At 47.9% G+C, this 16,034-nt stretch overlaps 1 protein-coding gene across 1 annotated transcript; it reads left to right on the top strand.

Annotated features, from left to right (window-relative positions):
- Positions 1–9,415: 9,415 nt before the first annotated feature.
- LOC311351487 (terminal nucleotidyltransferase 5A-like) lies at positions 9,416–12,906 on the top strand. The gene is made up of 2 exons (XM_084471634.1): positions 9,416–9,712; positions 11,290–12,906. Exons 1-2 carry the CDS (start codon positions 9,557–9,559, stop codon positions 12,331–12,333), a joined length of 1,200 nt encoding a protein of 399 aa, XP_084327760.1. The 5' UTR covers positions 9,416–9,556; the 3' UTR covers positions 12,334–12,906.
- The last annotated feature ends 3,128 nt before the right edge of the window (positions 12,907–16,034 follow it).

The following is a 16,034-nucleotide window of genomic DNA, read 5'->3' as shown; positions in this document are numbered from 1 at the left end:
TGAACCTGAGGGCTGTGTTGTCTGGAGCCATGTGCTCCTGGTAGGGTCTCCCATGGCAGAGTGGTCTCAGGTGAGGGGCCAGACTAAGAATGGTTCAGAAGACCCCATGAATACATCAAAAAGAGGAGGAGAGACCCTGCCCGGAGGAAGCCCGGGGCCCCCGTCTGGAGCCAGGCCCAGACGAGGGGCTCGCCGGCGAGCGCCTGGTGGCCGGGTTTGCCACGGAGCCCGGCCGGGCACAGCCCGAACAAGCTACGTGGCACCCCCCCCCTCTTCGCCCTGTGGGCCCACCACCTGCAGGGAGACCCGCTGGGGTCGGGTGCGCTGCCACATGGGTGGCAGTGAAAGGCAGGGGTCCCGACGGACCAGACCCGAGCGGCAGAAGCTGGCTCTGGGGACGTGGAACGTTACCTCACTGTGGGGAAAGGAACCGGAGCTTGTGAGGGAGGTGGAGCGCTACCAGTTAGATCTGGTGGGGCTCACCTCTACGCACAGTCTCAGCTCTGGTACCGTACTCCTGGATAGGGGTTGGACTCTATTCTTCTCTGGAGTTGCCCAGGGCGTGAGGCGCCGGGCGGGTGTGGGGATACTCATAAACCCCCGGCTGAGTGCCGCGGTGTTGGAGTTTACCCCGGTGGATGAGAGGGTCGCCTCCCTACGCCTAAGGGTGGTGGGGGGGAAAACTCTGACTGTTGTTTGTGCATATGCACCGAACAGCAGTTCAGAGTACTCGGCCTTCTTGGAGACCCTGAATGGAGTCCTGTATGGGGCTCCGGTAGGGGACTCCGTAGTTCTGCTGGGAGACTTCAACGCCCACGTGGGCAACGATGGAGACACCTGGAGAGGCGTGGTGGGGAGGAACGGCCTCCCTGATCTAAACCCGAGTGGTCGTTTGTTACTGGACTTCTGTGCTAGCCATGGATTGTCCATAACGAACACCATGTTCGAACATAAGGGTGCTCATAAGTGTACCTGGTACCAGAGTACCCTAGGCCGAAGATCGATGATCGATTTCGTGATCGTGTCATCTGATCTGAGGCCGTATGTTTTGGACACTCGGGTGAAGAGAGGGGCGGAACTGTCAACCGACCACCATCTGGTGGTGAGTTGGATCAGGGAATGGGGGAAGAGTCTGGACAGACCTGGTAAGCCCAAACGGGTAGTGCGGGTGAATTGGGAACGTCTGGAGGAGGCTCCCGTCCTAGAGATCTTCAACTCACACCTCCGGCGGAGCTTTTCTAGCATCCCTGTGGAGGTTGGGGGCATTGAGCCAGAGTGGGCAGTGTTCAAAGCCTCCATTGCTGAAGCTGCGGTGGTGAGCTGTGGCCTCAGGGTCTTAGGTTCCTCAAGGGGCGGTAACCCTCGGACACCGTGGTGGACACCGGTGGTCAGGGAAGCCGTCCGACTGAAGAAGGAGGCCTTCCGGGGTATGTTATCCCGGAGGACTCCTGACGCAGTTGCAGGGTACCGGCAGGCTCGAAGGGCTGCAGCCGCTGCCGTGTCGGAGGCTAAGCAGCGGGTGTGGGAGAAGTTCGGAGAGGACATGGAGAAGGACTTTCGGTCGGCACCAAAGTGTTTCTGGAAGACCATCCGACACCTCAGAAGGGGGAAACGGGGAAACATCCAAGCTGTGTACAGTAAGGGTGGGACTCTGTTGACCTCGACTGAGGAGGTAGTCGAACGTTGGAAGGAACACTTTGAGGAACTCCTGAATCCGACTAACACGTCCTCTATGTTGGAGGCAGAGCTCGAGGTTGATGGTGGTTCATCGTCAATTTCCCTGGTGGAAGTCACTGAGGTAGTTAAACATCTCCGCAGTGGCAAAGCCCCAGGGATTGATGAGATCCAGCCAGAAATGCTAAAGGCTCTGGGTGTTGAGGGGCTGTCTTGGCTGACACGCCTATTCAACATTGCGTGGGAGTCTGGTACAGTGCCAAAGGAGTGACAAACCGGGGTGGTGGTTCCCCTGTTCAAAAAGGGGGACCGGAGAGTGTGTGCCAATTACCGGGGTATCACACTTCTCAGCCTCCCTGGGAAAGTCTACTCTAAGGTGCTGGAAAGGAGGGTTCGGCCGATTGTCGAACCTCAGATTGAAGAGGAACAATGCGGTTTCCGCCCTGGACGTGGAACTACGGATCAGCTCTTCACTCTCGCAAGGATCCTGGAGGGGGCCTGGGAGTATGCCCATCCGGTCTACATGTGTTTTGTGGATTTGGAGAAGGCATATGACCGGGTCCCCCGGGAGAAACTGTGGGAGGTGCTGCGGGAGTACGGGGTAAGGGGTTCATTCCTCAGGGCCATCCAATCTCTGTACTCCCAAAGCGAGAGCTGTGTCCGCGTTCTCGGCAGCCAATCAGTTCCGTTCCCGGTGGGTGTTGGCCTCCGCCAGGGCTGCGCCTTGTCACCAATCCTGTTTGTGATATTCATGGACAGGATATCGAGGCGTAGTCGTGGTGGGGAGGGGTTGCAGTTCGGTGATCTGAGGATCGCATCACTGCTCTTTGCAGATGATGTGGTCCTAATGGCATCATCGGCCTGTGACCTTCAGCACTCACTGGATCGGCTGGCTGCCGAGTGTGAAGCGGCTGGGATGAAGATCAGCACCACTAAATCTGAGGCCATGACTCTTAGCAGGAAACCGGTGGATTGCCCTCTCCGGGTAGGAAATGAGTCCTTAGCCCAAGTGAAGGAGTTTAAGTACCTCAGGGTCTTGTTCGCGAGTGAGGGTACGATGGAGCGTGAGATTGGCCGGAGAATCGGAGCAGCGGGGGCGGTATTGCGTTCGCTGTACCGCACTGTTGTGACGAAAAGAGAGCTGAGCCGCAAGGCAAAGCTCTCGATCTACCGGTCGATCTTCGTTCCTACCCTCACCTATGGTCATGAGGGGTGGGTGATGACCGAAAGGACGAGATCGCGGATACAAGCGGCCGAGATGAGTTTTCTCAGGAGGGTGGCTGGCTTCTCCCTTAGGGATAGGGTGAGAAGTTCAGTCATCCGGGAGGAACTCGGATTAGAGCCGCTGCTCCTTTGCTTAGAAAGGAGTCAGTTGAGGTGGTTCGGGCATCTGGTAAGGATGCCCACTGGACGCCTCCCTTGGGAGGTGTTCCAGGCACGACCAGTGGGGAGGAGACCCCGGGGAAGACCCAGGACTAGGTGGAGAGATTATATCTCAACACTGGCCTGGGAACGCCTCGGGATCCCCCCGTCAGAGCTGGTCAATGTGGCCCGGGAAAGGGAAGTCTGGGGCCCCCTGCTTGAGCTGCTGCCCCCGCGACCCGACCCCGGATAAGCGGACGACGATGAGGATGAGGGACTATGATACTATTTGAGCACAACAGATCAGTCCTACCACTGGACCTCACTTGTTGGGGCGCCACCTGGGGGCCTGGGCCATATGGCACAACATCTGTTTTTGCAACTGTGTCACTGGCGGTTTGGCAATAGTGAGGCCGCTGAACTTCGGTCTGCTGGTGTCAGGACGGTCTTTGGAGCAATAAAGGATAAGCCTCTTCGGTCGTCTGACTCTACTACAATGAACAGAAGAAGCTGGAAGTCAGCAATAGTCAAACACATCTATTCTGCGGATGCACTGGAAGGTTACAACCTCTAAAGGGCCACGGGCAGGATAGTGACTTGGGTGTTTCACTCCTCACCCAAAGGCACCGGGTTTGATCCCCAGTGTGGACGTTAGCCCCCACCTGCTCCTTAATGACGTCCCTAATTCACTGTAGTCTAAAAGGTTCTCATAAGTGACCAAACAGTAGTAATAGCAACACGCTGAAGCTTCTTAGTTTAGCATTGCACCAATACTGTTTCTTCCTCTGTGCAGATTGGGATTCATATTGGACAAGGAGAGAAAGTGTGTGTGAAAGAGCCAGAAAGGGAGCAAGGGCAGAGAAAGACAACTGCTTAGATAACAGCACATCATTCATTGACGCTGTATTGGTTTAGCGTGAAAGCAATGTTGAATCATTCAAATGTCTTTAGGCCGTGTGAGTGGAAACGAGGAGTTAGATGGAGAGTGGTTTGTCATGATCAACGAGACACACTGAAACCATCCATGCCATCTGCTCTCCTGTGACTCCTGTTTCATCTGGAAGACTTCTGGAAAGCAAGCTGATGTTGGGTTTTAGTGATAATACAGACAAACCATTCAGTAAAGTGACGTCTATAAATTGTACTTCAATGTCATTCATGAATGATAATTCTGTGATGTATTTGTGTTTATCTTGGAACCCCAGAGGGTCTCTGACAGATAAATGTATAGGCCGATAGAATCCTCTCCAGGAAAATGATTTGAATCTCCTGGGTGAGCTTCTGAGAAATTTGGAAAACAAAGTTCAGCTAGGGTGACGGGATGCTGGAACGGACTCTTGTTCAGCTGGCCTTGGTAGAATGAAGCAGCAGTACTGTGCTAGTATGCTCCTCCAGCCCGCAGACAGCTCTAATCGTCCACATGCCACAGACCCTTCATTATGCTCCATACTTCTATAAGACACAAGACCAAGTTTTCCCCTCTTGCTGTGGGCTGCTGGATACTTTGTCGGTCTGATTCAGAGAAGGTAACCGGAGCCCTCGGCCGAATGAGGGTTCCCTCTCCGTTCTGGAAGGGTCCTTCCTTTCTTCTGCCAAGAACCTTTGGGTCGGCATGAAACAGGCATTCATGTTGTGAACGCTGAGGGTAGGAATACAGCCACGGAACAAGATGTGGTAGACCGATGACAATTAATTATTGATGCGGTTTAAGATCATAAGTAGATCATCAATAGTACATATACCATTTTGTAGAGGTTTTACCACTGGGTAGATTGACATTTGTTATTTCCACTATGACAATGGGCCTCGGTAGCTGTCCTTATGCCCCCCCCCCAGCTACGCCCCCCTCAAGGTGGCTGTGGTGGGAAGGGACATCCGGACAGGGAAGCAGACCTGTGTTATTAGCAGGCCACACATTCCTGTCCTCTGCTAGAAGCTCTCTCTCAGTAGAACGACACTGCATATGGGCTGATTCTCCTGGGTCTAGTCCCGGGCACGGTCATGGGGTTATATGGTTTCCCAGTGTTCATGTGTGTTTGGCTTGTATAAATGGTACACTGGCTAGAAGATACACTGTTAAATATAGCACATGTAGATACTAGAGTATGTTGGCCTGTTGGGAGGGTGACCAGACACCCCTGTTTTTCAGGGGACGTCCTGTTTTGGGTGACCTGCCCCCAGCTGGAGCTGAGGTCCTCGTTTTTTAAAAATAGGATGAAAAAATATATATTAATAGATTTTGAAATGGCAAAGGTCATAGCTTGTTTGCGATCTGCATTTTGAGACAGTTGGTAATGAGTCTTGTAATGTAGCCTTGTTACGTTGGGATGTTTCAACCAACTTTATATTGAGCAGGCATGACCAATAATCAACAATAGGCTATTGATACCATATAGAAGGATTCCTAACTTATACCTTAGCCTATTGTTTTTGGCTGGTTTACAAAAGCTTCATCATAGTAAACCATTTGGCCAACCTGAGTTGTTTTTACACCACCCAGAGAGTAAAGTATAACTTATGCACTGTTACAGTCTAACACCAGCCTATATTTGAACCTTGAGTTGGAGCTGTAAAACTGTGCAGGAACTCCGAGCTTGCTACAACCTGCTGCTTATGTGACGTAACCCTGGGAACACAATGTATGCATCTGGAACAATCAATATATTACCCAGCATGCTGTGAGGCTACACAGCTATCTGTGTGTGAACACACTGGACCCATTCTGATCAAGTCTATGGATCAATAGATAAGGTTTGGAGTGATAGACAGACAAAGCCGGACTGGTAGGCTCAAAGAGAGGAAAAGAGAAACGATTGGCAGTTTCAAACACTGTCTCCCCATAATGACAACTTATTTCACAATGAATTAACAAACAATGACCAAAAGCCTATTCATGTAACAAGTGACATTCCTATGGAGCTATAACTACCAAAAATGCAGGAGCAACGATGTCAGGACGTAAAAGCCCTGTATTTATGGTAACATTAGCACGGTTTTAAATTAGCTTTAGTTTTATTTCAATTTATTCTGCTGGTGACAGTTGTTTTCACATTGGCTAGATCCATGACCTATGGAAAAGGATATTAGGGCCACATATGATTTTTGGACTATATGACATGAAACTTGCTTACAGCGTGTGCTCAGCGTGTCCTGTATGTCGCAAAGAGACTCTACCTGAATTTGGTTCCTACAGCTAGCCTGTAAGGATTTCCCTTCTTTAGCCTGTGAGATTAAAGTCAGAATTTATTCACGGAATCCTGACGTTAATGTCATGATTCTGACTTGAATGCCAGAATTCGGACTTTAAACTCGCAATAAATTCACATGTGGCCCTAATCCTCTTCCATAACGACGGCACGTACATTTAAACACAAGTTGTGTGTGTGTGCCTTTTTGCTAGAAATGCCTAGCAGCAATCTGTTTAGCAAGCACAACCGCAATCAATCAAGCAGTCGGTTGGAGAGGACTTTGACGTCAAGGGTACGCTGCTGTGCGTAACCCAGCTCCGGCATCCCATAGATTGGGTGTCTGCACTCGTGCTGATAAGTCTCTGAGGTTCTTTATCGCCTGGTCACACTGGCAAAGACAGGTATGCCCCGGTGTGGAAGCCAACGAGCCAACCCGACCAGGTAAAGCCAAATTCCCTGACATTGAGCGCAGCTGGCGCTTAGCGGCAGTCCTCGCTTGTTTCCCCCAAGACGTCGATAAACACGGTCGGCTGACATAATCACAAAGAAACTGGGGTCGGCTAATTTTGATTCTGAATAAGGTCAGCAGACTCAATAGACTGTTGGTCTTATTATCTTCACATATGTGACGAAGCCACTTCGATGGACATACAAAACAACCCAACTTTATTTACTTCTAAAAGTGCAAAATGCAAATATTTTAACTAATATTACAATATATTTAAATATAATACAATATTTAAATAGCTTTGTTTGTGTGTTGGTGTTTGTTTTCCTGACCGTGACAGCAGACTTATTCTGTGTGTGTGTTATCTGGTAGGCCTATTCATTGTGACAGCTCAGTTATTGGCCAATTGATTTACAGCCATGCTTTACTGCGTGCTCTGACGTAGGCTACAACTAAATAAAAGCAAAGTTGATTCCTGTGATCCCTGTGGTTGCTGATGCGGAGAAATGACTCCTGGGCTTCTTGACTTTCTAGAGTCCCCAAAAATACTTTGAATAGGCTACTAAATATGGCTTTCCATCAGATTTATTTTCAATAATATTTTCAGTGGTTCAGTTAAGTAGCTTCTTCTGAGTAAAGGGCTACGTCATGGCAACGGCTGGATGTTTGATTAGGGATTGAACAGGATTTGTACATCATTTATTTAAGGTGTGACCAAACACAAGCTCTATTACCCCACCTACAAGACTCACAGTCGTGTAAGTGTAGGTGTGGGCCATCGATGCTAGCTCAAGCAAAGGATTGGTGTGTAGACTTAGCCAAACTGAAAGGTAAAGATACATTTTTTGCTCCCACATGACCCCAAAAAGTCATGTGGGAGCTTCTGGGTCTTCTTCCCCCTCCATGGTTCCCTTGTCTGGGGGAAATTATCCACAGCTACCATGTGGTAGCTACCAACGATGACACAGACGTCTCCCAGCAGGGCCTGCAGAGGGCTATTGCTGGAGATGCCTTGGCCCAGCTGCCTCGACAACCGTGGATGCGGTTGCTATGGGAACAGGATTACATTTACATCCTAGGTTCTCACCATCATGCTCCATGCTCCACCCGCATGATATTATTTCCAGCTCAAATTATACGTGAGGAGCAACCAGTCACTCTCCTGCAATTTGGGCCTTTAAGGCCCAGTATAATACTGTTTTACAATGCTACATTCCAATGTCTCACTGCTGTGTGTTGGTGTGGGTGCACATGCGTCTGTCTCTCATTATTGACCGTCTGTCTGCTTATCTTTGTCTGCCTGTCCATATGTTTTTCTGTCTGTCTTCTGTGTGTGTGTGTGTGTGTGTGTGTGTGTGTGTGTGTGTGTGTGTGTGTGTGTGTGTGTGTGTGTGTGTGTGTGTGTGTGTGTGTGTGTGTGTGTGTGTGCGCGCGCGCGCATGCACCTGTACTTCTGTCTATCTGCCTGCCTACTTGTCTGTCTCTCTACCTCCCTGCCTGCCCTTGAGAGCGTCCCTCTTTGCATCGTCTGTTTTCTTTTGTTCCATTTTACGGCCCAGAAACAAGGTAACCTGTGAAATAAAGGTAGCAGCACTGAATGTTTGGCCGGCTGTGGCCGTATGACGTATGTGAACCGACTCCCAATGCAGCCACTCATGGTAATGTAGGATGTTTGGCCACTATCTCAGCAAGAGTAATAAAAACAATGGCAGTTTTAAAACCTCAATGTTTATCTTACGAACCACAAGTCAGGTTTGTATCTCCAATGCAAATTCAAGTCTGACTACAACGTAATACTTCTCGTAATAATAATGGAGCTGCTTTCAACAGGGAACAATGAAAGGATGCAGTGTTGAACAAAAAGCCATTAAATGTGTTTTCATGAAACTAGATTCACATCACGCCACTGAGTTATGCTTTGTGTATATGGATTGTTTTCAAAGAGTTTATTCGGACAAACCTATTTCTTCATATCTGCGTTTAATCTAGCAATAAGAGTGGTTGTGGTTCCGTTGATAAGCAGAAATGGAAATTACATGGCAGTATCTGAATACCTGTGCAGCATGTACAAAACGCAGAATGGTTATCAGGGGTTATCAAGCCTTAACACTGATCAAATTATAGTGTTACCCTTTAACACGTTCATGTTGTTGTGGTTGCAAGATTTAATTTCCATTAGTCGCCTGGAAAAACAAAACAAAGATAACCTCTACTTTTCACAAATAGTAATTCATTAATTACGATAAGAGGCAATACAAATATGTGATAATACGGTAGGGAGCGAGGGGCCCGTTTTTCATATCTAAATGGAAATACTATGTGGTGGACAATATGAAATCTACACAGGTGTTCCGCTCCCTCTGTGTGCATTGTTATTACATTTTAAACATCTTATAGCTAGCTGGCATGGCATTCAAAACCCTGCAGTGGGTAGGGACTGTGAGATCATGGACAGTTCTATTATGTGTCCTTTTATTTGTGAGGAGATTATTAGTGACAGTCTGTCAGCTTGTCATTCTTCAAAGTTATATTTTAATTGGCAAATACATGCTAAAAGGGAATTGTAATGTTGGAGCATTACAGTTCATTACAATTCATGTCTTGACATGAAATCGTACTTGATTGAGTAACGGGGGCTGGACGCTGTCACCCTGACAGCCAATCAGAGACGTTATGCTAATGAGGTGGCTTTAAACTCTTTGAACCAACCTTATGAATTGGTTCATTGCGAGTTGATCGTAGCCGCACTACCGCTGAGACATTTCATTCTTCGGTTGTTTTTTTTTGCTGGTTTCATCAATATCGTTTTTTAATTTAGGACCTCGAAATATATCGGAAGGGATTAATTGCCATTTCGCTGATTTTTTTGGAGAGCTACATTGCAATGTCTTGCGACGATGTGTCTGATCAGAGTCGTCGGTTCTGCGTGTTGCCTTGGGACCAGGTGCAGCGTCTGGACTCGATCCTGGGAGAAACTATTCCCATTCATGGACGTGGAAACTTCCCAACACTGTCCGTACAACCCCGGCTGCTAGTTCAGGTAAAAACAAAAAGTAGACCTACAAATGTGGGTCCGTTATAAAATACTACAACCAAACACTGACCCAATTTCAATGTTTGGAGTTATAGAAATACAAATCGTTTCTGCTTGTTTCCAGGATATGGACCACTGCGCTATGGGACTGCACTTGGAAGTCCTACTTTGTTGTAGTATAAGTGGTTTCCAATGTAATTAAACTTCTAACTACATATTATCAGCACATATCCTAACCATATGAATCACCAGTTAATCCCTAATGCGAGAATCCCTTCGTTAGTTAGAAAGCAACTTAATCAGGAAAAGATCAGACGTTTGTGAATGCTATTTGTGCTTTCGGATCAGTCAGAACCATGGCAGCGCCTGTCATGTAAGCTACTCTACGTACATTATGTGGCTTTCTGGTGAACACGTACAGTGTAACTCTCTGAATCTGCCTAACAGAATTCGGCAGACTTGTAGTGTCTTCTCTTGGAACCCTCTGCACTTGAGCGCATGCCCACTCCCACAGGCATATGATATGACACGACTTGACTATCTATAGACCTAAAACATATTTAATATCACAACAACAAATGTGTTTTGAGGCTTGCCGTCTACGTTTCCTTTTGGTTTGTTACTATCCAATCTACACACCACTGGCTACATACACTGACCTGTGCCGCTATGGGTCAGTGGGAGTTTCAGAAGTTTTTCCACAGACCTCCATTGTAACCTCGTGGATTCCTTAGTCCAAGGACTTACTCTATCTCTGAACATTCAGATGAGATTTTGGTCAAATGGCCCTGTAACTGCTAAACCTTTGTAAATACCTGCTAAGTGTGTGTGTGTCCGCTTTGCTTCCTGGTTTACCATTTGTTGTTATAGCACATCTAATAACAATGTTAATATTGAAACAAGCCAGCATCTGTTATCACTGCCCTTTGTGTAAATTGTGCATTGATAGAACCTGTCTGATCCCTTATAAAAACTAAGAGCTGCCTTTCGTGTGGCCTATTCTCCCCCCCCCCCCCCATATGACATATGCGCAGGATGCTTATCTGTGATGTCATTGTCGGAGGGCCCTGACGTATGCATGCTAGCTCTGTGTAGCCAAACAAGAGTGCAGGGTACATTCTTGTTGCGCTGCTAGACCTCACATGATGGTGCATTATTATATTGTGTGTGTGTATAAGAGGTGCACCACTGTCGCTGGGAAAGCTAAACTAAAGAACTCGCGAGCGAGGCAGATGTTTAGTCTTTATTCTCCTGTAGTATACAATCAACCTTGGAGACATGTTTACACTTTCTCTAACACACACATGAACACACATGCAAGCACACACACATGCTCCAATGCTCTCTGATTAATTATTGTTCAGACTGATGAAACTGATCCATCTAATCTACTGATTGTACACACAAAATGCGTAGGTTGGATTTTTTACATTATGGGAGAGGCGTCACGTGAGGAAGTTGTTTTAGTGTATAGGTGCGGTTCTACAGAGCGGGGAGATGAATGACGTGTGTGTGTGTGTGTGTGTGTGTGTGTGTGTGTGTGTGTGTGTGTGTGTGTGTGTGTGTGTCCATGTCCTGACCAGGTGGTACGGGCGCGGCTGGAGGAGAGGGGCGTGTGCGTGAGGAACGTCAAGCTCAACGGCTCGGCGGCCAGCCACGTGCTCCACCAGGACGCGGGCCTGGGCTACAAGGACCTGGACCTGATCTTCGCCGTGTCCCTGGGGGATGAGCAGGCCTTCCGCCTGGTGAAGGACGTGGTGCTGGACTGCCTGCTGGACTTCCTGCCGGCGGGGGTCTGCAAGGAGCGCATCTCGCCGCTCACCCTCAAGGAGGCGTACGTACAGAAGCTGGTCAAGGTGCGCACCGACACGGACTGCTGGAGCCTGATCTCGCTATGCAACAACACGGGCAAGAACGTGGAGCTGAAGTTTGTGGACTCGCTGCGGCGCCAGTTCGAGTTCAGCGTGGACTCCTTCCAGATCTGCCTGGACTCGCTGCTGCTGTTCGACCGCTGCTCGCAGACGTGCATGTCGCCCAGCTTCCACCCGAGCGTGGTCGGTGAGAGCGTGTACGGGGACTTTGAGGAGGCGGTGTCGCACCTCCGCCACCGGACCATCGCCACGCGCTCCCCCGAGGAGATCCGCGGCGGCGGCCTGCTCAAGTACTGCCACCTGCTGGCACGGGGCTTCCGGGCCGAGTCGGAGGCGGACATGAAGCAGATGCAGCGCTACATGTGCTCGCGCTTCTTCATCGACTTCCCCGATCTGGGCGAGCAGCACCGCAAGCTGGAGGCCTACCTGCGGAACCACTTTGCGGGCATGGAGCACAAGCGCTACGAGTGCCTGACCACGCTGCACCGCGTGGTGGACGAGAGCACCGTGTGCCTCATGGGCCACGAGCGGCGGCAGGCGCTTGGCCTCATCTCGGCGCTGGCAATCAGGGTGCTGGCGGAGCAGAACGCCATCCCCAACGTCTGCAACGTCACGTGTTACTACCAGCCCGCCGCCTATGTGCAGGACATCAACTTCAGTAATTATTACATAGCGCACGCGCAGCCGCCACCGCCGCCGCCACTGCTGGCGTCCCCGTGCAGTTCCTCATACCAGACGTGGCTGCCGTGTAACTGAACCCCCCCCGCCCCCACCGCCCCCCGGCCTCGCCAACCGTCTGTTTCTAAAAATAAAAAAGTGGAAGGAAAAAAATAAATAAGGAATCCATGTTTTTATTTTTTTTTTCCAAATGTGACTTGACTATCTTGTACTGCTGTGCATCCAATATGGACAGCCAAGTATTCTCGCTTAAAACGTTTGTAAGATTGCTGTTCAACTGTCTGATGTCTTATTTAAGAAGAAAATGTAGGTCTCAGATCTCAAATAAGCAAAACAAGCCAACCTTGGAGCTTGTTATTTCGGTAAAATGTCCAATATGACCAAAGACGTATTTTACTGTGTTCACACAAAAAAAACTGTTCACTTATTGGGGCATCGTGACAATGAACAGAAACCATTTCACTTTGACAACTTTGAACTTTCACAAGATAAGTGAGGGATTGTCATTTGATTTGGTCCTTTTTTGGTTTGGGTGGGGGGTGTACAACAGGATTTGAACTGTGTGTGTGTGTGTGTGTGTGTGTGTGTGTGTGTGTGTGTGTGTGTGTGTGTGTGTGTGTGTGTGTGTGTGTGTGTGTGTGTGTGTGTGTGTGGCCTCCATTAAGCTAACCCTAATTTCTGAACATGTTATATCAGAATGTTGCTGTTATTCCAAGTGCCTCCAACTAAAACCTGATGTATTCAATATCTCTAATGTGCAAACTATGCTTTCATGATGGATTATATTTTCTAGACGGAACTAAAAAAGAGGAATTTTGTGCGATTAAAAAAAAACAACCCATAAAGCAATCTTGTATTGTGTATTATTCTATTCAACATGCACTCCAAGCCAATAAGTACAGGAAAGAAAGCATTACCGTTATTTTTCTATATATAAATGTATGCATTCACAACTCTGACTGATAGTGATAGGCTTTTCTATAGATGGTTGTGGTCTGAAGGTGATGGAATGGGTTTGCAGGGTGTCCAATATCTCTTATTTTGACGGTGAAAATCCGGAGCCCCTTTCCATTTACTAGGGCACTTGTAATGAATATGGCGTCACTTTGGAGTGAGTTCCGCTGGTGAAAACGGGGCAGAGGATCCGTTACGACGATCCAAAGACACCGACGGATCGTAGGCTTCTCTCCAAAGTACAATGGCCTCTCTCTCCCACTTCCATGATACCCAAGTTCTCAAACAAAGACAGGTCTGTTCTCTCCCACCCATACTGCCCAATCAAAAGCCAACGCGGGGTTCCTAGAAAGACACACAGATCACATCTGTGACATGTTGGCTTGTGTCAACCTGTCCAGTGGGCTGGGATTGCCAAATGTTTATTTACAAGCAAAACTCGAGTACGACACAGATTAAATGGATTCATGGTGGGGACCCCATTAAAGACCTTTCATTCCCCTCATGGAATATGTTGAAAAACAGTTTACAGGACTTATTTGGTCAAAATAACAATTGTTTATTTTAAAATAACTATTGTTCATTTTGAATCAATCTCAATAAATGTAATTTAAGTGGATCGTTATACAATCCCAGTTGTCGTAATGCTTTTACTGCAATGAAATTATCTTTAAGTGACAGTCTCAAGTGACTGTCATACTCAAGAAAACTCAAGAACACTCAAGAATAAGAGTTACCTTATTCTTAAATAAATAAAGGTCACCCCTCTTAGTTTATACTTCATATCATTTGATGTCATGTCAAGTTCAATGCCTTAAAGAAGCAAACAAGTGATTGGTCAAAATGCTTGTCAGGGCAGGGTGTCCCTCCGAAAGGTCACCCCGCCATGCCTGCCACAGCTGCTTTTTTGGAGCCGCTATTGTACAGTACATATTCTGCAAGTTGTGAGAATGAGAAGTGGGAGAGAAAGGGCTGTTGTCTGTACGTCCTGGCACTTAATGAACGCACTTAATGTATGTTGTATTCATTCATTGTATTTAATTGTGTAGCTAGCTATCACTGCTGTATACGGGGAATGGGTTAGCCTGGCCATTGTCAGTACTTGCACTTGGTTCTATGAACATCTTTACTGTACCAACAGCGATATATTGTTTAATTTCTTATGACAAATGTACTTATTGTAAGTCGCTTTGGATAAAAGCATCTGCTAAATGCCCTACATGTAAATGTAAATGTAAAAGTAAATGTTGACATAGAGACTGTGTGACATTCAGCCGCACTTCAATCATGAAGGAAAACCAAACAAAACTTTGTCTTACCCTATCTATGAATAATCATTCACAACAAAGAGTGAAGCCTTGGATACAGTTTACAGTAGCAGTCGTGTAAGCACTATAACGGAACCCAAAACGAAAATTTAGCTCATTCAATTCCAGCAGGGTGTTATAAAATGATCACTCATGAAGTAAGCTGCACAGGTGAGTTGCAACAGGTGAGTCTTTGTGTCGGCTGAGGTAGCTTGATGACAGGATAGAGAGACACACTAATGACAGAGATTAAACCGTTTGTGGCCACAATCATTCTCTGATGTGTCCCACTCTGGTGTCTGTACCATGAAGCCGTCGGAAAAAAGGATTTATTCAACCCCCCAAGGGCTGATTACACCCTACTGCCACCCGCTATCTGTGGAAAGTTTCTCTTTTGGGTGTCAGCTTTGGGTGCAGGCCTTCACAGGCCTTCACATTCGAGTCCAACCAAGACTCCATCCAACTGATGCAGACCTGAGGATGTGTGTGTGTGTGTGTGTGTGTGTGTGTGTGTGTGTGTGTGTGTGTGTGTGTGTGTGTGTGTGTGTGTGTGTGCGAAAGCGATAACATCCTGGTCGCGATAAGAGGAAACATATGGAGTCACTCCACTTGTTGGACTGGACTCAGAGGACGTAGTGACCATCTGGGTCGATCCTGGTTCAGCAGGAGATCTTTGTGAAACAGCATGGCTCTGTTTGAGCTCTCTCTCTATTTCCGGACGCTGCTTCGGGATTGTGCGTTGGTGGACGTAAGGGTTCGGCTGAATCCCAAAACAGGATCATGAGTTTGGCTCCAGTTTTTCAATTACAAAGTGCAAAGAACATATGTTTATATTCCATGAATCAAAAAAGACAAAACACAAGGATTTGATTTTGACACTCGAATTACAGAAAACGCTGAGATCACTCACGTCTCCCCCTCACAGAATGGTAGATCTATTTGTGCAAGACTATTTGTGTATGAGTGGTTGCTGGCGTGTCGATGGAAAGTGATCTCATGGAGGCTAATGTAGCGTGCTGGAGAATACCAGCGCTGGGGAATGTGCCGCGGTGTCCCAGTTTCCTCTCTCCGCACTGCCATGGTGGGGGCTGGTGGTAGGGGCAGATGAGGCACCGAAATAGCCCACTGGCAGAGGCAGGGTTTAGGAGGACCCTGAGAGAGAGAGAGAGAGAGAGAGAGAGAGAGAGAGAGAGAGAGAGAGAGAGAGGGAGAGAGGGAGAGTGTGTGAGTTTGAAGGAGGATGAGGAGCTGGCAAAGTGGCACGCATACACACACACACACACACACACACACACACACACACCAAAAGAGGTAGCCGGAGCCTGAGCATTCCTGGCATTATAGCCCGCTGGCAAACACTCCTAACTTCACAGTCAGCTGAACTGAGGCTGTGTGTGGAGGCTGTGTGAGGAGGCTGGAAGTGTGTGTGTGAAAGCTGTGTGTGGAGGCTGGGAAGCTCAGGAGGCTGGGATGCTGTCTGTGGAGGCTGTGTGAGTAGGCTTTCTGTGGAGTCTGTGT

The sequence above is a fragment of the Micromesistius poutassou genome, assembly GCF_964030765.1.
Source record: "Micromesistius poutassou genome assembly, chromosome: 8".
NCBI lineage: Eukaryota > Metazoa > Chordata > Actinopteri > Gadiformes > Gadidae > Micromesistius > Micromesistius poutassou.
This window is presented reverse-complemented; position numbering and strand designations above follow the sequence as displayed.

Bases quoted from the DNA above. Each gene is read 5' to 3' on its own strand.
- LOC311351487 (XM_084471634.1), top strand. From the start codon at position 9,557: ATGTCTTGCGACGATGTGTCTGATCAGAGTCGTCGGTTCTGCGTGTTG. The intron at 9,713-11,289 runs GTAAAAACAAAA...TGTCCTGACCAG, and splicing joins AACCCCGGCTGCTAGTTCAG to GTGGTACGGGCGCGGCTGGA.